This window comes from Microcebus murinus, chromosome 6, assembly GCF_040939455.1.
Source record: "Microcebus murinus isolate Inina chromosome 6, M.murinus_Inina_mat1.0, whole genome shotgun sequence".
NCBI classification, from domain to species: Eukaryota; Metazoa; Chordata; class Mammalia; order Primates; family Cheirogaleidae; genus Microcebus; species Microcebus murinus.
In genome coordinates, this window is record NC_134109.1 from 43,205,145 (window position 1) to 43,230,644 (window position 25,500).

Below are 25,500 nucleotides of genomic sequence, written 5' to 3' on the forward strand. Positions count from 1 at the left end.
CCTCCAAGAGCAGAATTTATCAACTTCAAACTTATTGACATTTGAGCCGCAAATTTTTTGTGTGCGTGCTGCCCTGTGCATTGTAGGATGTTCACAAGCACCTCAACCTCTACCTACTACACGCCCAGTAACACACATGTGCACACACCCGCTGAGATTCCCAAAAATATCTTCAGACACTGCAAAATCTGGGGGACTAAATTGCCCCCCGTTTAGAACCACTGCTTCCAGAGATAACCTGTGCATGCACAAACACAGGTGTATGTCTACTCAGTTTGACAATTGGTAGCACAAAGAGTTACCTTCCAACTAACTGCGGAGATTTGTACCTGGGGTGAGGGGCCAGCTCTGGCCTTGGCAGGAGGCGATGGTCACTCACCAGGTCATGGATGAGCTGGTCCACTAGCTGCTCCCCGTTCCTGGTGCCCTGGCAGGCCAGAGGACAGCAGAAACAGCTCGCCACGTCCTGCCTCTCCGCCTGGTCGCCTGCCCTGCTGGTGGGCGGCCTTCCAGGAGTCCCTGAGCCAGCACCAGCTACCCTGAGGCCTGCTCACTGCACCCTGGGGGCCACCTCGGTGCCAACGAACTTCTCCAGGCTGTGGTCGCCCATCGTTGCTGCTCCTGGGGCTCCACGTTCTCCAAGATTTGTCTTGTGATCTGTCTCTGCTAGAATGTGCTTCCCATGATCCATTCGGAGGGCAGTTTCCTTCACCCGTTAAGTTTTATTGAGCAGATGAGCTTGGTACAGAGACACTAAGATGAGCAATCAAAATTTTTGCTCTTAGTATAACATAGTAGGAAAGACAATTTATGTGTGTGTCTCCATGTACATTTTGAAATATCTTAAAGTGTCAATTATATTTATAGAACCATTCTGCACAGTTAAGCTTTTATGAAAGCAGAGATATTGAAAATTAAAATAATGATTTCAAGAAAGAGAAAACCTCTCTGAATAATCGATTTTGTGCTCTTTCCTGAGCTGCCTCAACCATAACTGTGCGGCAACACACCGTTTTGCATGTGGCTTCAGATTGAATTCTCTGTGACTGGATAAAAACTTCCTGGGATTTGGAGGCAAGAAGTAATGATAACATAAAACTACCACACCTGCCTAAGTAAGTGGCCTCAGCTCGCTCTGCTCAGAAGAAAGAACAATTCTCTTAAAGCAAAAGCAAAAAAAAAAAAAATCTTTATTTTCTCATTGTCCAATGCTCTTACTTTTCACGCTACTTGCACCGAGACCTTCTGGAAGCAAACGCTGCATTTGGAGATAGCGAAGGAAATTTGCAGATTTCCAGGCCAGGCGCTTGCTAGTGGTGGGCGGAGTGGGATGACTGAGGGCACCCCAGCTGGGAGCCCCTTCCCTCCCCACCCCACTCCACCCCACCCCACCCCACCCCACCCCACCCCACCCCACCCCAGCACCGCTTTCCTAGCGCCCGCGGGCGGGGCTGAGCTCTGCGTCCCACCTCCCACGCGCGCCGTGGGCTGCAGCGCGGACCCGCCCCGCGTGGGGCTGATAAATGCCTTCCGCGCCCCTCCGGCCTTCCAGACCGCTCGCTAGAGGCTGCTTGCTCAACTGGGCCGTCCCCAACCCCGACGGCGGGACCTTTGCCCATGGACGAGGAGACGTACCTGGAACTCTACCTGGACCAGTGCGCCGTCCAGGTGAGCCTGGACGCTGCAGCCACTGTCCCAGCGTCAGTCCACACCCCGGTTCCTGCCCAACTGCTGAGCGCCAAGGGCTGTGTCACTGTTACCTTTATTAAAATTCATAACAACCTTAACAGGTGGGCTTGGTTTATCCACGTTTCAGTTGGATGTTAGAAGTTTCCAAAAGTGAAATAATTTGCCCAAGGTCGCCCTTGAACCTGGTCTAGCGTGAATCCAGAAGCGTGCTCTTAGACACCAGGTTAGAGGCCCCTGACTGATTCTAAAGGGACTCTCACGGAGAGGTCGCTGTGCCCTTGCTGTGTGACATCGGGTTCCAGCTGGCCTCTGCCTTGCCAGGGCAGATGCGGACTCAGTGTCTCCTGCAGCTTTGATACCAACAGTAGGCCTGGAGAAAGTCTCTGGTGGCGTTGGGGGTCACGGCGTTTGCCAAAATGTGAACCGGAAACACCTGTGGCTCCTTTCAGTTAATTAAGATTTTTTTAGCTTAAAAAATCTTGAAGGCGGGGTGCGGTGGCTCAGGCCTGTAATCTTAGCACTCTGTGACACCGAGGTCAGAGGATGGCTTGAGGTCAGGAGTTCAAGACCAGACTGAGCAAGAGTGAGACCCCGTCTCTATAAAAAATAGCAAAGTCAGCTGGGAGTGGTGGCGTGGGCCTGTAGTCCCACCTACTCTGGAGGCTGAAGTGGGAGGATCTCTTCAGCCCAGGAGTTCGTGGTTATTGTGAGCTATGATGATGCCACTGCACTCTAGCTGGAGGACTGTTTGCCACAATACTTTACTCAAAAAAACAAGAGATCAACTTTTTTGTGGGAGATTTTTTAAAAAATTCAATGATTGGTGCTGAGGTAGAAGAGTGATGATGTTCAGTAGCATTGAATGTAGGGAAGGAGAGGCCCATGCCAGGAAAGGTTCTAAGGAAGATAAGTTGATGGTTCTGCAAAAACTGTTTAACATGAAATGTCTTCAGATACGAGGCTAAGGATGTAGTGAACAACTACAGCTACATCCTCTGAGATGTGTTCCTACAGGTAAACTCAGCAAGGGGGCTGTCGGGTTTCCATTGCCACAAGACATCCCCCTTCAACATGTCATTGCCATCGCTTTTAATTCTTTGTTGAAGTTTAGCTTCCTTGGGTGAGAGCTGTGTCCCCTGCTAAAATGCCGTGAAGGGAAAGGGAAGGCCACACCGATTGTTGCAGATCTGGGTGCTCAGTAGAGTAAAGTGGCCGATGAAATCCTTCCCACCTAGGGCAGGAGAGGCCAAGGAAGCCAGGAAAGGAATCGGGGCCCGTTGTTCCCATCTCCCTTTTCTTGGGGTATGGGGGAAGCTGCCGGTGGGGAGAGATGGGGGCTCATTAAGTATTCAAAATGAGGCAGAGGTAAAAATCTTATTTCAAGAGAGTAGCTTCGTTTTTCTAAGTGTTTTCTTTAAACAATTATTCACCCCTGCCAACCACTGGGCTTGTGATAACAGAACAATTCAATAGGATCTAGCCAGACAGTATATGTTAGAGGAGGTAGTTTTGCCACTGAGAAGATGTAGTACGATGCATTTGTGATCGTTCAGTTGTCAGAAGTAAAGAAAGATCTATTGAAGTTATCCTGTAAGCACTGCTCAAACTCTGGAATCTAGGCCTGCAACTTGGGCGAAGCAGGTGGTGATGTATGTAAGGTATTCAATTCCACCCCCCATAAAGCACAGGAATTTCACATTAGCTGCTTCCCGCAGGTGCACACCTTGTTCCCTCAGTCACTGGCTAATGGTAGTTGAGCAGCCTTCCCTGGACTGGGAATACAATGCACTGATTTAAAGTATTCTTGCCAATAAAATTTCAATAACATTTTCCTATTGTCAATTCATGTAACTAGAATGTTCTTTTTAAAAAAAATTTTAAAAAACAAATTGATCTTTCTTTTGTATTTTAATTTATAGAGTTTTGGTTTTGTGGGGGTTTTGTTTTGGTTTTTGTTGGTGTTGGGTTTTGTTTTGCTTTTTGAGACAGAGACTTGGTCTGTCGCCCTGGTTATAGTGCAGTGGTGTTATCATAGCTCACTGCAACTTCAAACTCCAGGGCTCAAGCAATCCTCCTGCCTCAGCCTTGAGTAGCTGGGACTTCAGGTGTTTGCTAGGACACCTGGCTAATTTCTCTATTTTTAGTAGGGATGGGTCTCATTTCTGCTTAGGCTGGTCTTAAACTCCTCAAACATTGCTCGAGATCAGGAGTTCGAAACCAGCCTGAGCAAGAACAAGATGCCATCTCTACTATAAATAGAAAGAAATTAATTGGTCAACTAGTATATATAGAAAAAATTATCTGGGCATGGTGGCACATGCCTGTAGTACCAGCTACTCAGGAAGCTGAGGCAGAAGGATTGCTTGAGCCCAGAAGTTGGAGGTTGCTGTGAGCTAGGCTCACCCCACGGCACTCACTCCAGCCTGGGCAACAAAGCAAGACTCTGTCTCAAAAAAAATGATGTTAAACTTTCATCACTTATTCTCTTTAAACTGTAAATTTGAAACTCTAAGAGTTGTTTATGTCAACTAAAGTTTATAATTAAAGAGTATGGTAAATCTAGTCTCTTCAAAGTATACAAGTATACAATCTAGTCTCTTCGAAGTATACAAGATTTAGAGCACAGGCCAGGTGAGGTGGCTCACGCCTATAATCCTAGCACGCTGGGAGGCTGAAGCCAGAGGATCACTTGAGGTCAGGAGTTCAGGACCAGCCTGAGCAAGAGCGAGACCCTGTCTCTACTAAAAATAGAAATAATTAGCTGAGTGTGGTGGTGCTCACCTGTAGTCCCAGCTACTGGGGAGACTGAGGCAAGAGGATTGATTGAACCCAGGAGTTTGAGGTTGCTGTGAGCTAGGCTGATGCCATGGTCTAGCCCAAGCAACAAGCAAGACTCTGTCTAAAAAAAGATTAGCGCACAGTTGCTGAGCTGCCTCTATTAAAAAATGGGATTGAAGGCCGGGCGCGGTGGCTCACGCCTGTAATCCTAGCTCTCTGGGAGGCCGAGGCGGGCGGATTGCCTGAGGTCAGGAGTTTGAAACCAGCCTGAGCAAGAGTGAGACCCCCGTCTCTACTATAAATAGAAAGAAATTAATTGGCCAACTAATATATATAGAGAAAATTAGCTGGGCATGGTGGCGCGTGCCTGTAGTCCCAGCTACTCGGGAGGCTGAGGCAGGAGGATCGCTTGAGCCCAGGAGATTGAGGTTGCTGTGAGCTAGGCTGACGCCATGGCACTCACTCTAGCCTAGGCAACAAAGTGAGACTCTGTCTCAAAAAAAAAAAAAAAAAATGGGATTGAAAAAGTGGCAACTTACTAGGGATCTAACTAAAGTAGGTAAGATGTTTTATGAAAAATGTTTTTTCTGCATTTTAAGATATATTTTGCTTAAGTGTGCCGTAACTCTGTTATAGGATCTTAATGAGGCAGGGCATAAATATAAGCAATCTTGAACTGCTTCTTAAACAGAACACACTGCCTGCCTACCATAGTAGTATCCCTTTGGTGTAACATGCTGCTCTGTTTACTGTGGGTTTTTTTGTTGTTGTTTTTTTCTGTTTTGGGAACTGCCTAGGATGACCTTGTCCCACCCAGGTCTCCCCTGTTCAGCCCGGTTGTACCTTATGTGTACACTCCTCATCCATCCAATCCAGAGACTACGTTTAATTCTCATCATGAATCCAAAGAAACATCTGGAGATTTCTCATCTGTGGATCTTAGCTTCCTACCAGATGAACTTACCCAAGAAAATAAAGACCAAGCTGTCATTAGAAGCAAGCATGAAATTGAAGAAAATTGTGAAGCTCAAAGTCAACAAAGTAGGTTGCCATTACCCAGTGGACAGGATGTTGGGCCCAGCCTAGACAGCAGCAGTTTGTCCAATTCCCATTCTCATCTGCACCTTGGTGATGCTGACTCAATCCAATCCTCTCCTGAGAAACCAAACTCCAACTCCTTGCCTCTGGCGTCCATAACTCCCATGACACCGATGACCCCTGTTTCAGAATGTTGTGGAATTGTGCCTCAACTACAGTGAGTTGTTGGTTTTGTTTTGGTTTTTCAATTAAGCAATGCTTCTGGGTACACATTGTACTTTCCTGAATGCGATGACAACTAATTTCAGGATAATAGTGTAGGGAAGAGAATTTCAGATTTCATTCTTTGTTTAATCAGTTCTTAATGGATTGTGGCTTTAGGCAGTTTGGTGTTCTGTAAAATGAAGCACTGATTCTTCTTTTTTTTTTTTTTTTTTTGACAGAGTCTCACTCTGTTGCCCAGGCTAGAGTAATGTGGTATCAGCCTAGCTCACAGCAAGCTCAGACTCCTGGGCTCAAGCAATCCTCCTGCCTCAGCCTCCCAAGTAGCTGGGACTACAGGCGTGCACCACCATGCCCAGCTAATTTTTTCTATGTATTTTTAGTTGGCCAATTTTTCTATTTTTAGTAGAGACGTCATCTCGTTCTTGCTCAGGCTGGTTTCGAACTCCTGATCTTGAGCGATCCTCCCGCCTCAGCCTCCCAGAGAGCTAGGGTTAAAGGCATGAGCCACCACACCCAGCTGAAGCACTGATTCTTGATCCCCTGGAGGGGTTAAGGATTAGCAGACACATACTTGAAGACTGTATTGTTTATACTAAAGCACTGAAGTTGCTGAAAATTATGTTTAGGGTTGGATAAACACAGAAGATATAAAGATGTAAAATTGAATTTGATTTGCAAATTGATTTAGGATTGTGATTTCTATTTTGAAGCATTGTTTTGAAAAAGATTTAAGACTTAATTTTAGCTAGTCATGAAATTTTAGAAAAGGCTGTTTTTAGTACTTCACTTTGAGATGTTCCATTTTACTAGGGACCATTCATGTTACGATGTATTCACATTTGGAATAATTCTCCCCCTAGGAAATTGCTAAGGTGTAACCTATGAAATGAGGAAATTAATAAGTTGCTTTTGTCTTTTTTTTTTTTACTCTTTATATCTGATATAATTTTCTAAATTGACTTATTTCTTCAGGAATATAGTTTCCACTGTAAACCTGGCCTGTAAATTGGATCTGAAGAAAATAGCTTTGCATGCAAAAAATGCAGAATATAACCCAAAGGTAAGATTTTTCAGTATTCCTTTCAACAATAATTAGCTTCTCTTTAGATTTACTTTCCTTCGTACGATCATGATATTGACTCATTCCTTTTTGGGTTTTTCCCAAAAAACTGTTAGTAAAAAAGCTTCTGGCAACTCAAAAGGTTAACTGTCTCACTGTTTTGAAGTTATAAAAAATATTTCATTCTCTATGCTGAATAAAGTGGTAATTGAGTAAAAGTTAAGGTTTTTCCCTTTCACTCAAGATGATTTTTCAGTATGATTATTTTCAGCCTGACTATTGAGATACTAGCTTTATTAAAATACCATCATATTTCTGGACATTTTTAAAAATGTTTTCCCACCTAGCTGACACATGTATTTTTCCATTTACAGTTTCTCTCGAGAAAGCTAAACCATTTAAAGTTCAAGCTTCTACTTACTAACATACGATTCAGGAATTATTTTTCTCCCCCTCAAAGTTTAATAAAACCTATTCTTTGTGTTCTGCCAAGGCCAGGCATCCCATTTTCAGTGGCCTGTTTACTTAAGGCAATTGGATTTGGTGATCCAATCAACATTTAATGATTTGCCACTTGCTCTGTACTTAGCAGTACAAAGATGAGTAAGATCTGGTTCCTACAGGGGAAAAAAATTCACTGGCTTAGGTGGTAGAGATTTATGGCATTAGACAAGAAAGGTTACACTAGTAGGAACCCAGAGACCTTGCAAGTGTCAACTAATTACAGGTGAAGTATTTGTTTTTGCTCTTGTGGTAGTAGTGTTGCTACATCTGAATTTAGATGTTACCAGAATGTTACCTGAATACTACAATATAGCTTTCCTTTTTATATTTCATGTAGCTGGCTATGATGAGGACAGAAACACAATGACAAGCTAGGATTCTTATAGCTGTAGCAATGATTGATCACATTATTGAACAATCAGCATTTTAAGCATATTTTATTGTCCACTATCCTCAGTCCTCCCCTCATTTTGTTTTATTTTAAATAAAATAAATAAGTACATTTTAGAATCATAGTTATTTTATTAATCTAAATGAAGGGAGAATAAATCCAGACATTATTTGCTTGCCCCATCCAATCTTAGTATCTTCAAGCTTTCTCCATATCCATCCCTGCTTTTCAACTGCAATAGTGTCAACTGCTAGCAGAGGCCAATTCTCTTTTTGGCTTCTGTGTCTAGAGGTTTGCTGCTGTTATAATGAGGATCCGTGAGCCCAGGACAACGGCCCTCATATTCAGCTCTGGGAAGATGGTCTGCACGGGAGCCAAAAGGTATGAGGAACCACCTTCCATCCCTACCAGACAATTTAGTGTGTAAAACAAGCATAGCATTGATGTCCTAAAGCACATGGTAGAAACAAAATACTTTTTTTTCCTCTGAAGAGTTAATTTCATGGAACGTCAAATTTGGGGGTTAAAAAACACTGTTTTATGATACTAATTTATATCCCATATTTTACAGTTGCCATTTCTAAACTGAGGGCACTTAACTGGGCTGTTACGACTTGTTTTTAAGATTTAAAAAAATTTTTTTAAAGCTACAGTAATGATTGGCCAGGTGAGGTGACTCACGCCTGTAATCCTAGCACTCTGGGAGGCATAGGTGAGTGGATCATTTGAGCTCAGGAGTTCGAGACCACCCTGAGCAAGAGCGAGACCCCATGTCTACCAAAAATAGAAAAATTAGCTAGGCATGGTGGCGCATGCCTGTAGTTCCAGTTACTCGGGAGGCTGAGGCAGAAGGATCGCTTGAGCCCAGGAATTTGAGGTTGCTGTGAGCTAGGCTGACACCACAGCACTCTAGCCAGGGCAACAGAGTGAGACTCTGGCTCAAAAAACAAAACAAAACACTACAGTAATGTTAAAGCATGTTATAAGCCTGGGGAAGTAGTTATTGTGGATTTTCCTTATTGCAGATAAATGGCTAGAACTGTCTAAAGGAGGTAAATTAGACATTTCTTGACTATTAGCTCAAGAGCATCCATGTAAAGGCTCACTTTTGCCTGGATCTCATGCCGAGGAAGCCCTGTGCTCAGATACATTCTTTTACCATAAAGCTTTCAGGGGACAGCTGTTCTTCCTTGTCAGTGTTAAAAGATGAGTAGCAAATCATCCTCCTGAAAGGTTGTGCCAATTTCTCCCCACTCTAGAAATCTAGGTGTTCACTTTCTCCTCTGACCACTGGGTGTCAATATTCTTTTATATTTGCTAATTTGATTGGCAAAAGTTTTTAATTTACATTTGATTTACTAGTGGAGCTAAACAACTTTTCATGAGCATGTTAACAGCTTACTTTGTCTTTTACCCAATAATCTATGGAGATATTTGTCTTTTAGTAGCTCATTTTATTTTTTTTAATTAAGTTATTACAGGTACCTAATAGTTGTATATATTTATGGGGCCCATGTAATGGTTTGATACTGGCATACAATGTGTAATAATCAAATTGGGGTTACTGGGATATCCATCACCTCAAACATATTATCAGTTTTTTGTATTTCAGTATTTTCACCATTTTGTACTATATATATTTTTCCCAGATTACTGTTTATAGTGTCTTAAACATAATTTAAATTTTTTTGTGTATAGTCATTCTATTCAATTTTTGCTTGTTTCTGTGTTTGATTTCATGCCTAGGCGTTCCCCATACACAATATTAAGCAAATATTGACTTCCATATATCTTGTCTTTTCTAAGTCTTGCTTTAGATTGGGGAAAGGATAGTTGGTATAGTTGATATTTTGATTCATCTAGAGCTTTCTCTAGATGATGGAAATGTTCTATGTTTATCTATTCTTGTAGCTATTTGTCACATGTGGCTATCCAGCATTTGAAATATAGCTAATATGTCTAGGGGACTGAATTTTTACTTTAATTGGACAGAGAATCTTATTTCAATAGAAGATAATTTTCTTAACATGGTTGGTCAGTGTTCAGATATGTTTATTGAAGAATCCATTCTTACTCCATTTTCCCCCAGTTTTACATATTTCCTCCCAGTTTTTACATATTAAAAATTGTCATATTTTTACATATTAAAAACTTGTATTCTTGACATGTGTCTGAGTAAACTTTTGGATTTTGTCTTCTATTAATCTTTGGATCCCTGGTCCCAGAAATCTCTATTTTTAGTGACTATTGGATAATTGTGCATATGTCTACAAGCATGCTCATTTCAGCATTGTTTAAAACAGGGAAAAACCACATATCTAAATATTTTTATTAAATATCTAATAGATTTTGATTTTTAAATCATAAAGTGAAATTTTATGAGCCATATACGTGCACACATACATTGGAAAGATGGTCACATGCTGTTACGTTGGCATGGGATGAGAGCAGGAAACTAAATTGCAGGTTTACTATCCAACTTTCATTGTAAAATATGCTCATACTATGCAAACATCCATGAGTATCTTTCCGTATCTGAATTTATTTGGTTCCCAAAATCAGATAGTGAAAGCTTGGTTAGTGAGTTCAGATAATAAGAGATAGTTGTTATCCAAATATATTTGTAGTGAGTTGTGAGAATCTGGTATTAAGAGTCACCAGTATTATCTCCAAAACTTTATCCAAACCTTTTCTTCAGTTGTAATAGCAAGAGTGAGGAATACCTGTTTGCAGAGGAAAAGTGTAGAAGGTCAACATTAAGTGGTTAACATCCCCTGAATGTGAGATTTCAAGGGTTTGGGGGAGGATTTTGTTTTGTTTTGAGACAGGGTACCACTCTGTCACCCAGGCTGGAATGCAGGTGCATCATAACCCACTGCAACCTCAAACTCCTGGGATCAAGTCATCCTGCTGCCTTAGCCTCCTGAGTAGCTGGTACTATAGGCACGTGCCACCACACCCAGCTAACTTTTTAAAATTTTTTGTAGAGACAGGGTCTCCCCATGTTGCTTAGGCTGGTCTCAAGCGAGCCTCCCGCCACAGCTTCCGGAGTGCTAGGATTACAGGCATGAAGCCACCTCTGAGATTTCAAGGTTTTTAATCTATTTTCTAATGTTTGCATGATGAACATGTATGTAGACTTTCAACTATTAGTTGTTTCAATAGGAACTTCTGTGTTTCTCTCAGGATATCAATTTGATATCCTGAGAATGTACAGGTCTATGCAAACTTTGGAATTTGAATATATTTGTTATGGTAAATAGGGTCAGTTAGGCAAAATATAGTTCAAAATGGAAACAGTTCCACTGCTAACTTGGACATGGCCTTGCTAAGGACATTTCAGGAGTTAGAAGTAGGTGAGGAGAATCAACATTAAATGAGGTGAAGTATATATGATGTAATTAATACACATGAGAAGAGGGAGTAGTGTTTGTGAAGGATTGAAATAAGAGAATCACACACTTTCTTTGGTCCGGGCAAACAAGTTTAAACTGGCTTTTCTTTCGGTGTTTCTGGATTACAACTTAAAATGGGGACAACCCATGAGGGTGAAATTCACCTGATCACTCACCAGGTGTTGCCCCTGTGGAACCCCCTGCTACTTATTGTACTCTTTTGGCAATAACTGGTGCAAAGTATCTAATGAAAAATGGAGCCTTGGCCAGGCGCGGTGGCTCACGCTTGTAATCCTAGCACTCTGGGAGGCCAAGGTGGGAGGATCGCTCAAGGTTAGGAGTTCGAAACCAGCCTGAGCAAGAGTGAGACCCCGTCTCTACTAAAAATAGAAAGAAATTAGCTAGACAACTAAAAATACATAGAAAAAAATTAGCCAGGCCTGGTGGCACATGCCTGTAGTCCCAGCTACTCGGGAGGCTGAGGCAGGAGGATTGCTTGAGCCCAGGAGTTTGAGGTTACTGTGAGCTAGGCTGACACCATGGCACTCTAGCCTGGGCAACAGAGTGAGACTCTGTCTCAAAAAAAAAAAAAAAAAAAATTGGAGCCTCAAATCTCAGGACTTCACATTCCCCAACATGAATTTAGGGTTGGAGGGAGGACAAACACTTAAAGAAATTCATCCAACTTTGTGGCTATGTCCTTTCTTTCTCATGTTGGGTATCAGTTGAATGACAATTGTGTGAAAAAACCTGAGAAAAACTAGGCAGGTTTTTAGGTATTTTAATATTATTGTTTTGGACAATTTGTTCCATAAAGACCTAAGAACTGATATCTTGTCTGTGCCACATGATCAGCACATATCTTACCTCATGTGGATTTCTTTTGTATGCATGTGTCATTTTTGCTGCTGTTCCCATCTCAATGGCACACACCTTGAGACCAAATGGATGGTTCTCAAATATTGTGAGCATCACAGTTGCCTAGAGAGCTTGTTAAAACAGACTGCTGGGCCCCACCCGCAGAGTCTCTACAACCTGGGGCTTTGCATTTCTCTCAAGTCCCCAGGTGATGCTGCTGGTGTGAGGGCACACTTTGAGAACCAGTTGAATAACTTTATCGAGTAGCACTTAAAGGAAAAAGTACTTCTATGTGAAAGGTGACAAATTAAGACAAATTTGTTTATGGTTCAGTTCAACCACTGTCCATTGTACCAGACCGTTTACAAGGTGCTAGGGACAGAAGTACGGGAGGTAAGTCCTCACAGAGCCTAGTTCCATAGTCTACACTGAAAGATAAACACGGTACAAATGGTAAGAATACAACCAGAAAAGTGACTACAACACAAGTAGTAGAAGACATAGTCATTAAGACATCTGTAAACATTTGTCCCTCCCCAGTGAAGAGCAGTCTCGACTTGCAGCGAGAAAGTATGCCCGCGTGGTGCAGAAGCTTGGCTTCCCTGCCAGATTCCTCGATTTTAAAATTCAGAACATGGTTGGAAGCTGTGATGTGAGATTCTCCATCAGGCTGGAGGGCTTGGTGCTAACCCACCAGCAGTTCAGTAGGTATGATGGTTATGTAGCTTAACTTTGAGTTTACTAAGATACTCAAGTTACATTATGGGCTGTTTATATAATGTATTTTCCAGAGAATATGAATTTTTTTAAAAAGGGGTGGGGCACTGTAGGCAAAAGGGTTAATAGGCTACGCCTGAGTCCTCACAGGTTACCACATATGCCCAATCTTTTGAAATGGTGGTTCTTGAACTTAAACTGTCCGGGTAATTATAATATAATTTATTAAAACACACATTCCTGGCTGGGCTTCATTACCAGAGATTTTTGCTTGAATTTGCAGTCTTAAAGCTCACAGGTAATGCCAGTGCTGCTGGCCAGAGGCCTAGAAGTTGAGACCTGATCTATAGACTTATAATATCGCACACATGGTTTGTGATAACACTGGCAAGAGAAGGCATGTGAGGTGGGTGAGGCCAGTAGGAAGCAGCTGGAGAGAATATGGAAAAAAAGATGGCTGTAGCACGTTCTGTGAAAGCAATCCTATCTGGTTTGTGTCCTAGCTTGTTTGATTGGAGTGAGGTTGAGTGTGTAGTTGTAGCCCCGGTCTCAATCTTGTCCTTCACATATTCCTATCCCTGAGGGACTATGTCCCACTTTCCTGACTTCTTCAGACTTCCCATCTCAACAGCCACTGCGCCTCCCCCGCTCCAGCTGCTCCGGCGCTGCTCGGGTCCAGCGCAGGCCCTCAGAGCACAGCGATGGAAGCTGACTGACAAACGCCAACTCCCTCCGCCTGCTAAGATATACGCCTGGGCCAAGGCGCTTGGCCTGGTTTGGAATCACAGATGCTCTTAAATTCTCTTGATCCAGCTTGAATTTAAGTCCTTTCATTCTAACTTTTTTTTTTTTTACCCTCTTTGCCATCTTAGCAGTCTTCCTGTTTAATAGTGTAGATGGGGATCATATAGCTGTGCTTGCCTGACATTTGTTGGCTTTTGTTTTAGATATGATCAGAAGTTAAACGTTGCTTTGTTTTTTCTGAACATTTAAAAAAAATTCTTGTTCATTCTGAGATATAGCTTCTGTGACATGAATTGGACGGTGTTTTATTTTTCTTATGGTATTCATCAGTTTTTTTTCAACATATGCTTATCAAGTGCCTCTGGTAGACCCTGTTTTTCAAAAATCTGAGCTCACTGTGACATCTCCCTGCTATGTAAGACATACCGCCTCTTAGGTGTCTGTCTGTCTTCAATCTTGGGATAATTTGCAGATTCATAGTGAAACCTTCATTTTTAAGAGTCTCTCCACACTTAAGCCATCTCATCTTCCAGACTCAAGATTCAGGCCTCCAGCCTATCATCCTTCAAATCAACTTATTGTGAACATTTACAGTAGCTCTGCCTGAACTTCAAGGCACATGTTGATGTGAGACTTGGCATTCTCCTGTCTGGCCATTTAGGGCTAAAATGATGCATGCAGTTCCTCCTGAGTTTCCCTTCATTTCTTACCAACAGTATCTTCCTTGCAGAGCAGATTTTAGTCTAGAGTAGGAAGAGTTACTACTGCTACCTTCTGAAAGATAAATTGCCCGTAGAGCACAATGAGGATTCATCAGATGCACTGCTTTTAGCCACTTGAAGTGGGCCCATCCCGGTTGTCTTCCTCCTGGGCCCATTTTGTGATCTCGCCCATCATTTTTTTTTTTTTTTATCTGACCAGGAAGCTTGCTTTGCATTCCCACGGCTATTTCTAGTCTCATTCTTGCTTCTCCACATGCTCTCCATCCAGCCTTCACCCCCAGGTTGCGGATTACAACTCCAATGTGTGTGTTCTCAACACTGGGGGCATTAAAAACATCTCTTTCTCAGCAGGTTTGAATCTTTAACATGAGGACTCTCTAATTGCCTGTAGATCTGTGGGCAACTATAGCACACCTCACACTGTTATAACTATCAGGTCAAGTTTGCCTTGTATTAAAACCTCAAGTTCGTTTAATTCCCCAGGTTCTGTGAATTTGTATACCAATATCTAATGATACAAGAATCTCATTTTGTTACTGGGCACCTTCCCCATCAATCTTTCTGTGCCATAATCATCTTCAGTGCTCTGTGTACATTTTACCCCCTTCCCTCCAATTTTTAATTCAAAGATATCCTGATAACAAATACTTGTTAAATGAGTAAAATCTAGGTGACCACCATTTAGCACATGTGAGTGTGATGCTATGTAACCGTAGTCCCTTGCCCACATAAAGCTCAATGTCTAAAGGGAAAAACCAGTCTTTGAGTGACAGCAACGTGAGATGGCAGCCACCACGCGCTCGGGAAGAAAGGACCCTTGCAATTTACGACTGTGGGAAGAATTCGAAGAAGGCCAGAAAGGAGCATGAAATGGCACAGTTAGCTGGGGTCTAGAAGATGATGAAGACATGACATTTACAAGATGGACAGGGATGATAATTGGGCCTCCAAGAACAATTTACGGAAACCAAATATTCAGCCTTAAAATAGAATGTGGACCTAAAAACTCAGAAGCCACCCCCCTTTGTAAGATTTGTAACAAAAATTAATATGAATGGAGTTAATAGTTCTAAAGGAGTGGTGAACCCAAGAGCCATTATCAGTGCTAGCAAAACGGCAGAATTCATACGGTGTCAAAGTTGTCCTGCAAGAACTTTGGGACCAAATGATGTCTAAACAAAATATGAAACTCCTTCATCTGCCTGAAGGACAGTGTTACAGCAATTAACCAAAGAGAAAAACCATAGGCCTTCCCCCACCCCATTCAATTTAAGCTGTCTTCATTTTCCATAGTAAATTTTCTAGATACATCTTATAGACCTCAAAGTACTGGAGAGAAAGCTCCCATTCAAAGGCAATTTATCTTAAGATACTGTAAATGTTACTAATTTTTGTCCATTTGAAATAAGTTGTGCTATAACAAAAAACAAGTCCATGACAATAATGAAATGTGATACCTGTGCACATTTTGGATATCAGGGGGTTATGGGACCATAAAACAGAGTACTTAATGTAACTGGGTATGGGTGGAGGCCAAGGAGATCTTTCCCTGGGGGAAGTGACACTTAAAGTGAAACTTTAAGAATGAGTTTAAAGTTGAGTTGGTCAAGAAATTGGCAGATGTTTGATATTTTAAATCTCTATGAAATACTGGGTCTTGACTGTTATGGAAAAGTAGTTGAATAGTGCTATTTTTAACTTTTTCCTTTTATTTCTTAACAGTTATGAACCTGAACTGTTTCCTGGCCTTATTTATAGAATGGTAAAACCACGGATTGTGTTGCTTATCTTTGTATCTGGAAAAGTTGTGTTGACAGGTAAGTCCTGAGATTATTTTCTAACTTTCATAGAATTCAATAGTTGTACATGTACTTTGCTTTTCCTTTTAAATAGCTTTGTTCACCGTTATAAAGTAATTCTTGTTATTATAGAATGCCTGGAAAAATGAAAAGAATATAACATCACCCTTAGGTCCCAATACCTAAAATTACAGAAATATGAAAAAGTCATTGTTTTTTATATGTATTTCATCTTTACATTGTGCTTCTTAAAAAATCATTAAAATATATACAGCTTAACTCATTGTTACAAACCTGTCATGAAGGCTTTTAATGGCTGCACGATGTTCTAACACGGGGTTCAGCAAACCTTTCAATAAAGGGCCAAATACTAAATACTTAAGGCTTTGTTGGGTCATAAGGTCTGTTGCAACTACTGAACTCTGCCATTGTAGTGGGAAAGCTATGGACACTACACAAAGGAAGGGACTCGGAAATGGGAATTTTGTATCATTCACATAACTTACATGTGTCAGGTCATATTTTTTTCTAGCCACTTAAAATAAAAACATTCTTGGCTCACAGGCTAACAACAACAGGCAGCAGGCTGACTTTGCCCAGCAGGCCTATGTTTCCTGACCCCATTCTAAGATGTCATTGAATCAAATTTATTCTCCCATTGTCAAAGATATAATGTTTCTTTTTTGTTTGCTACTTACAAATGGCACAGACATCTGGCTCTTTTTAAGTGTGGAGAATTATTAGCATAGACACTCAAAAATGAGACTTTAAGGACATAACCATTTTATTCTTAGTACAGATTACCAAAATCTTTTACAAATATGTACAGTAGAGTTCTCTTATATCATATGTTCCTACCAGCAGTGTATTTAAATATCTTTTACCAAATCCTCAGCAGCATTTAAAACGGTACAAAAGAAGACTTTATAGGTGAAAATTATCTCACTGCTTTAACTTGTAATTGGAAATAGAAATCACTTTTCAACATAAATCCAATAAATAGCATCATATCTCTTGTAAAAGTGCATAAATAACTTATCCTTTTGTCTGCTTAGTTTTTATAAGTTTTTTCCTAGGGATTTTTGTATGAGTTCACCAGAAAACTGTTAAAGATAATTACTCCTTACTACATTTGTGGCTTTTTCCAATTGACTTATTTTTGCCAATTTTTACAAAAAGGGTTTTAAAAAAATTCTTGAGGGAATGGTTGAAACTCTTTTCCATGCCATTCTACTGAAGTTTGCTATTTTTGTCCAGTTTTGTCTGACTTTTTACACATTTTACTTTTCTCTACCAAAATGAATGCCAAGTTGGTACGGCATGCTATTGCATTTATCCCATTGCAGCTCTTTCTCATGGTCCCTAGATCTCATAGGCCAATTTCCCTTCATGTTTCTTTTCATGTTTTAGTTTCTCTTGAATATTCTTCCAAATAAACTTTAGAATTCTATAAAATTTTGCTCAATCTAAAAAAAATTGTGTTTTTTTTTTAATTGAATTAAGAAAGATTGGTTGGCTGGGTGCAGTGGTTCATACCTGTAATCCTAGCACTATGGGAGGCTGAGGCAGGAGGATCACTTGAGCCCCAGGAGTTGGAGGTTGCAGGGAGCTATGATGACACTACTATACTCTACCTAGAGCAACAGAGCAAGACTGTGTGGAAAAAAAAAAAAAAATCGGCATCCAGCCGAATGAAATGTCTGTTCTTAAGTCTTGTAACTCTCAATAGAGTTCTATAGTTTGCTTTTCTCTAAGAAATAATGTGTCTTCAAAGTGGGGAGAATCTGTTTGGAATCCAAGAACCTTTGCAAAACTACAATTGCTTAGATGCTACCAATTTAGAGTCTAGAGTAATTAAGACCCCCTAGAGACTAAAAAAAATGTTTACCTCTCTATGTCCTAGAGGAAGCAGGTAAAGCCAAGTAAATTGAATAGTAGAGATATTGTAGGCAAATATATACCCTACTTAAGGGAACAAATTTTTCAAGACCCTTGGAAGGATACTTTCATACATGAACTATGTATTTTTACAAATCAATCTTATTAAAAGTGCAAATTGCCAAGTATAGGCGACGTTCCTATTATAGGTTTATTTAAATATCCTTAATTCAGATCAGCTTTCATTTACCCCAAATTGCTTTAAAAGCTTTCATGTACACATTTGCTAGAACTTTCATATCACAAGTGCAAAGGATTGTCACTAGCATGAACTACTGAAGACCACATAGTACACTGCCTTTAATTTTTGCTAAACACACAGAATAGGCAAATTTAAATTTCTTCATTCTTGCAAGATGTGGGTCATCACTTTTCTGGAGGAAGGGATGAAATATATTAACTGAAATTCAAATTCTGCTTATATTAAGTAAAAGTCCATAATTTACCACTGAAATGAATAACTATAATCTGTTGGGGTTCTACTTGTTCATATCATATTGTCTTAAACTACCTTGCCTAGTTCTTCTTTTTTTTTTTTTTTTTTTTTAAAGCACATCTTGAGATTTTATTGCCTAGTTCTTATATGGTTTTTTACTTTTGCCTCAACCTTAGAAGACAAATGTTCGTTATTTCTTAATCTTAGGTACCTAGAGACTCTTTTTTACCTGCACAGGGATTAAAAACTCAAGGGCTCACACCTGGGGAAAGGGACCCAAGGCAGTCTCCTTTTAGCTTCGCCCTTAAATTGAAGCTGGAATTGTTGTAATTGGGTGTCCCATGGAGTCCCAGAGGCTCCCAGATGGTCTAGTGCTGCCTGGTAAGACCAGGCACTCTGCAGAGATGTTCTGAAAGCAAGGTCCCAACAAGGATAACTTTTGACTAGAAAATGGCAAAGTGTTGAAATTACAAATGTACTTGAGTTTGACTGTAGAAGATAATGGAGCCTGGCTCTTGCCTGGATAGGAACTACAGAACACCAATGCTCATAGTACAAATGTGCGGTAATTTGAAACCATTGTATCATGTGCCATTTGCAGTCTTTGAAAATAATTTATCCGTGTGAAATCCTTATTCCCCTGACGTGCCAAAGCTGCAGCCACCATGTCTAAGCCTACTTCTGAATCCTTCTGATTATAGTTAAGTGAGCTAAGGACAAAGAGGACCTGCTGTCCTGCATAGTTATAGTCCCTGAGCAGAAAACAGTGGGACTTGGACCAAGCTTACATCATTTTCCCTGCTTGTTTTCTGTAACTGGTGTGACATTTAGGACCAATTTCTTTTCCCAAACCATAGTAAAATTAATAGTAGAGCCAGGTTATGCTGGAATCATACACAACAAACAGCAAATACATCAACTTTCACTTCTAAGATCAGGCATAATCGTATGTGTTGGGCACTCACGTGCCAGGCACTGTGCTGAAATAAGTAAGGACTTTTACATAGTGTCTAGTTAACTCTGAGGTCGAACTTTATGCCTCAGTTTCCTCACTCATAAAATAGGGACAATGGAGAGGTTCAGTAACCTTAGCAATGTCAAGCAGCTGTATGCGATGCAGCGCAATGGGAATGTTAACAGCCCGGCCCAGAACCACCCCCACTGTACTCGCTCTGTCTCCTGGCAACTTAGAAGTCTGTGGAAACACCTGTGTGGTCTCCTGTACACCTTACTTGTCAGCTGAAGGAATGATCACTACTCTAGTGGTGAGAGTCAGCAGGTGTGGTGGCTAAAAGGATGGACTGGAGGCCAGTTGTCCAGTTTGAATCCAGGCTCTACCACTTTTTGGCTGTATAACCTTGGGTGAGTTTAAATTCTCCACTTTGGTTTCCACATATGTAAGATGCAAATGGCCATAGAAACTACCTCCTAAGTGTGGTGAGGAAGCAGAAAACAAGTGCTTGGCACATGGTATCAACAGTAGCTATTACTGCAGTGGAAACCCACTCTCCTGGGTTTTTTTCTATCACTGAAAAAGACTGGAATGTTGTTGTGATGCCTTTCCCTGATGATAGGAATGTAAAGTCTAAAGAGGGTTTTGTAAAATGCTTCACATCTCCTTATTTCCCTCCTGCGTAAATGACTAAGAAGCTGGGGCGTTGTTACTGAGGGCCACTCTCAGCTCAAAGTCAGTGGTTCTTGGAAACGAGTAGGCCAGAGGGCAGCTGGAAAATGTCCAGACTGACTAGCGAGCAAGCAGGACAGGGACTCAACAGAACATCCCTGTCAATTGTCACTGTTAATCCTCCCCAATACCAAGTTTGTATATGCTGTAAAATGAGGACCTTGAGGGTACATGTGTTTTTAAATGTGTAAGATGCTGACTTATTTGCACACAAATGTGGCATCACTTGAGAAAATAAGATGTGCAGTTATTACTTGGTGTAAGAACAGAATTGGAAAATCCAAGTAGTATTGGAGGCTGTTATTTGGCTGGCTAAAGGTTAGGGATGAGCTTAGAGCCTTACTGACAAACAGCAGATACTTAGCATATTTTGGATGCCTACCATGTACATGTACTGTTAAGTGCTGAGAATACAAAGGTGAATATAACACATTCCCCAACTGACTGGAATCCAGCCCTGCTGAAGGAGGCAGATTACATGTCACTGGGCTCTTACAGAACCGATTCATCACGAGCTGTGTGTACTTGGACTAGCCATGCCAGTAAAACGGCTTTGGTTTTTATAAAATGTTGTGGACTTCTACAAACCTTAGCTCACACAACTCTTATTGCAACTCTATGAGAAGGCCTATTGTCCTTATTTTACAGGTAAGAAAACAAAAAAGAGGTTGAGTAATTGATTTGCCTGTTATTTCAAAGTTAGTAGTGTTACAGCTCTTTTAGAATTTGTCTAGCAGGTCTTCCGGTCCTTACCGGAAGGGCCCCCCCACACACACACACAAAAAAAAACAACAACAAAGCTAGTTAGTGGTAGAGCTGGCATTGAGCCCATGTTGTGATCTGAAAGCCAGACTTTCTCTAGTACACCAGGCCACACCATTTGCACCTCCGTTACCAAGGCAAGGAATGGTGTTTGTTCCTCAAAGCTGTGGTCATTACAGCCTGAAGAAAAGGAATGGTAAGTTTGGCTTAAAAGGCAAGAGTCATCTAATTGGAGTCTGGTGCTACAAATTAAGGTTTTTCATTATTGACTTATTAATAGAACCATGGGGCCAGTTTAGGCTCTTTTAAAGTTTTGATACTAATATTTCAGCAACTAATGTTTGATTAAATTGACCAAATCCCCACATTTTGACACCCCGCTACAAATACTAGCCATGTTTATTTGATGACTTTTGATGTAAAGGAAGCACTGGATACACTGAGCTTCTCTCACATAGCTGCTACTTTATGATTCAGGTAATACCAATTTCTTGGGCCTCATTTTGCCCATCTATGAAATGAAGTTTTACTAATTTCCCTAAAGCCCTTTGTGTCTAACATAGTTTTTCTACAATATAAAACAATCACTTGCAATGTCCATTCCCTCTAGGGCGATGGATATTTTCTGCTCCCCAGGGGACTCTAGATAGTATGCTCTTTGTGCTTGAATGCAATATTCTCATGTATGATTTTTTTTTACATATGTAAAAGTGCTATGGAAAAAAGGTAAAGTACATGGTTATGTAAAATACTGTACCTGGTCACTGTTCCTCGGATGTTAGAAGAACCTTGGTTTTGTTTTTTTCAGGGTGGGGTTAGGTGTGTGTTTGCTGTACCTATTATGCTTCACTGTCTAACAAGAAGGTTGTCCCAGACAAATGTATACAGAAGCCAAAAAAGTCCATAAAACCAGAGGCGGAGTCTCCCTTTATAATGGTCTTATTGCTTCACCAACTCACTTCTTGGTTTCTACAAAACTAATCTTTTTAGAAACTAAAGTTTTAGCACTATAACTAAAATCTGCTGAGACTTAAGGGTTTTTTCCTACCTGAAAAGTTAGTCTCTCTTATCTAAGTCAGTAACCCACCCTCCTCCCCACGCCCCATCCTTGTGGGTGGAGACCCACAGATAGTAAACTCCTTGGCTGTGAATAAGTAACTTTTCACCCTTATCTCTTAAAAAAAATTAAGCTTATAAGGACTTTACCTTTGATTCTTTAACATTTTATTTTATTTTATTTTGAGACAGAGTCTCACTCTGTTGCCTAGGCTAGAGTACTGTGGCATCAGCCTAGCTCACAGCAACCTCAAACTCTTGGGTTCAAGTGATCCTCCTGCCTCAGCCTCCCCAGTAGCTGGGACTACGGGCACGTGCCACCATGCCCGACTAATTTTTTTCTATATATTTTTAGTTGGCCAATTAATTTCTTTCTATCTTTCGTAAAGATGGGGTCTCACTCTGGCTCAGGCTGGTTTTGAACCCCTGACCTTGAATGATCTGCCCGCCTCAGCCTCCCAGAGTGCTAGGATGACAGGCATGAGCCATCGTGCTCAGCCGATTCTTTAACTTTTTAAACTTGAGGTGAATTCACATAACAAATTTACCCATTTTAAAGTGAACAGTTTAGTACATTTAGAACATTCACAATGTTGTGAATGTACCACGACCTCTACCTAGTTCTAAAACATTGCAATTGCTCCAAAATAAAACCCTGTACTACTAAACAGTTTGTCCCCATTCCTTTCTCCCCACAGCCCCTGAAAACCACCAATCTGTATTCTCTCTGCAGATGTAACTATTCTGGATATTTCATACAAATGGAATCATAATATGTGGATTTTTATGTCTGGCTTCTTTCACTTAGCATGTTTTTAAGGTTCATCCACATACATTGTAGCATGTGTCAGTACATGCTCATTTCTTTTTATGGATGAGTAATGTATGTATATATTATAAATTTTTATCTGCAGATGGGCATTTAGGCTGTTTCCACCTTTTGGCCATTTGAACAGCGCTGCAATGAAAGTGTATGTTGTTTGAGTATCTCTTAATTTTGAGAGATTTACCTCGAGTGATAGGCTGAATCATGTGCTACTTCTTTAACTTCTTTAAGGACCACCAAAATGTTTTCCAGCAGCTGAACCATTTTACATTCCCACCAACAATGTCTGACCCTTCTAATTTCTCCGCATTCTTGCTATCACTTATTTTCCTTATTTTAAAAAACCTCATCTTTAATTCTTTATTTTTTTGTAGAGACAGGGTCCTGCTATGTTGCCAGGCTGGTCTTGAACTCCTGCTGTGAAGCAATCTTCCTACTAGCATCCCAAAGTACTGGTCCTAATTTCTACCGGCTTCTCAAACCTGTTGTACCTCCTTCTGGTAATTTCTTCTCATTTGTCCTGTAATTAAACCAGATAACCACTTCTCAGATTATTTCTGCTCTATTACTGCAGCCTTCCTCTTCCCCAACTTTAGCTCTTAAGGAAGAGTCTTTATCATCTTAGGTATTTTCCATTTCTCTTCATGCTAACAGTTTTTATATTCCTTTCATTAACCTCCTCCTTTCCTTGCCTCCACCCCACAAAAAAATCAGATAAGAGTGTCCTGATCTGAAGCTCCATAAAATAATCAGTTCTAGTCCATAACCCTTAGCATGATGTGCCTGTGTAACTTTGAAGGTGGAGGTAAAGATGGGGGTGGTATTGGTGGTGGTTGAGATGAATAAGGACCAATATTTCTCAAGGGTGAAGACTGTATCTAATTCATATTTTCTGGGGGTTTTTGTTTTTTGATATAGGGTCTTGCTTTGTTGCCCAGGCTGGAATGCAGTGGTGCTAATATAGCTCAATGCAACTTTGACCTCCTGGGCTTAATTGATCCTCCCACCTCAGCCTCTCGAGTAGCTGGCACTACAGGCGCACACTATTGCACCTGGCTAATTCTTAAACTATTTTCAGTGGAGATAGGGGTCTGAATATGTTGCTCAGGTCTCGAACTCCTGGAGTCAAGTGATCTTTCTGCTTCCCAAAGTGCTGGCACTATAGGTGTGACCCCTAATTCATGGTGGTTGTTTTTTTTAATCCCTATAATTCCTAAAGCAGTTACATTATGATTAAAGATCTCTTGGAACCTAGGACTCTGAGAGATAGTGATACAATTTTTCCTTTTTTTTTTTTTTTTTTTTTTTTTTTGAGACAGAGTCGCACTCTGTTGCCCAGGCTAGAGTGCTGTGGCATCAGCCTAGCTCACAACGTCAAACTCCTGGGCTCAAGCGATCCTTCTGCCTCAGGCTTCTGAGTAGCTGAGACTATAGGCATGCGCCACCCTGCCCGGCTAATTTTTTCTATTTTTGGCAAAGACAGGGTCTCGCTCTTGCTGAGGCTGGTCTCGAACTCCTGAGCTCAAACGATACACCCGCCTTGGCCTCCCATAGTGCTAGGATTACAGGCGTGAGCCACCATGCCTAGCCCAAATCATGCCTAGCCCAAATTTTCTTTCTAATAATCCCTCCCCCCGCACTGAAATTTAAAACTCTAGAATAGCTCCAGTTTGCCTCAATCTGTTGGTTAATATTTAGGGAACCAAGATGTTAACTAGAGATGAATAGATCAGGGGAAGTCCCCCTTAGCTGGTAGCTAAGTGCCCACGTGTAATGTTTACTCTGCGGTCATAGTTGTGGCATACTTACAGATAACATTCCATATTTCACACCGAGCACTGTGTGTCTAAAGACCACACCCACAGAGTGGAAGTTCTAAAAACTCTGCTGGGAGAGTATATGTTTTGTGGGAATGTGGCTTTAGTTGCCAAATTCTTTACCCAGAATAAACTTCTCAAGTAAGCTAAAGACATCTCATCATATTAAAAGTAATTGGAGATGACACAACGAAATTTTAGTGTTAAGAAAATTTTGGTATTGTTTTTATAGTAAAGATCATATAAACTTGGATTTCTTTATAGGTGCCAAAGAACGTTCTGAGATCTATGAAGCATTTGAAAACATCTATCCTATTCTAAAAGGTTTTAGAAAAGCCTGAGTGTATCATTTGACACCTCACATCATACTGGTTTGAAATATGTGTATAAGCCCAGCACAAACAGCTGGATTCTTCTACCTTTAATTGTAGATGTTACAAGTATATCTTTGTTAAAGGATAATTCTGTGTAAGTATGTCTAAGAAATGAAGAAAACTTCTTACTCAAAATGACTCTTGTATGTTATTTAAAAAACTGATCAAAAAACTTATTTCAGAAGAGATTTAGAGCCTTGCTGGAATGATACAATAGCATCATTTAAACTTAAGGCTCTGTTCTTAAATAACATATGTTCTTTGAAAGTATCTAGTTTATGTAGTTATTTGAAGCTATCTGTGATATCATCATCTAGCAGGATAGAAGTAAATGTCTGTTTTTGGCCTTTTAAAATACTGAACAGATGATCCTGACCATTAGGTAACAGGCACTGTGAAGAATGAAACATTAAAAAACTAAAACCTTAAAACAATCCTTTTGAAATGATCAGAAAGAGTTCTCACTTACAAATCTTAAAATTTCAGGAACCAGGCCGGGCGCTGTGGCTCACGCCTGTAATCCTAGCTCTTGGGAGGCCGAGGCGGGCGGATTGCTCAAGGTCAGGAGTTCAAAACCAGCCTGAGCGAGACCCCGTCTCTACTATAAATAGAAAGAAATTAATTGGCCAACTGATATATATATATAAAAATTAGCCGGGCATGGTGGCACATGCCTGTAGTCCCAGC

At 40.7% G+C, this 25,500-nt stretch overlaps 1 protein-coding gene, 1 non-coding gene and 1 pseudogene across 2 annotated transcripts; all 3 read left to right on the forward strand.

Annotated features, from left to right (window-relative positions):
* Positions 1-1,617: 1,617 nt before the first annotated feature.
* Positions 1,618-24,948, forward strand: TBPL2 (TATA-box binding protein like 2). Its single transcript, XM_012758047.2, has 7 exons — positions 1,618-1,668; positions 5,265-5,722; positions 6,703-6,790; positions 7,975-8,066; positions 12,479-12,646; positions 15,844-15,938; positions 24,704-24,948. The coding sequence occupies exons 1-7, from the start codon at positions 1,618-1,620 to the stop codon at positions 24,778-24,780; spliced, it is 1,029 nt and encodes a 342-aa protein (XP_012613501.1). The 3' UTR covers positions 24,781-24,948.
* On the forward strand, positions 14,904-15,349 carry LOC105867723 (ubiquitin-conjugating enzyme E2 variant 1-like; annotated as a pseudogene).
* On the forward strand, positions 20,682-20,744 carry LOC142871689 (U7 small nuclear RNA). Its single transcript, XR_012919906.1, has one exon. It is a non-coding gene; the product is annotated as a U7 small nuclear RNA (small nuclear RNA).
* Positions 24,949-25,500: the final 552 nt, after the last annotated feature.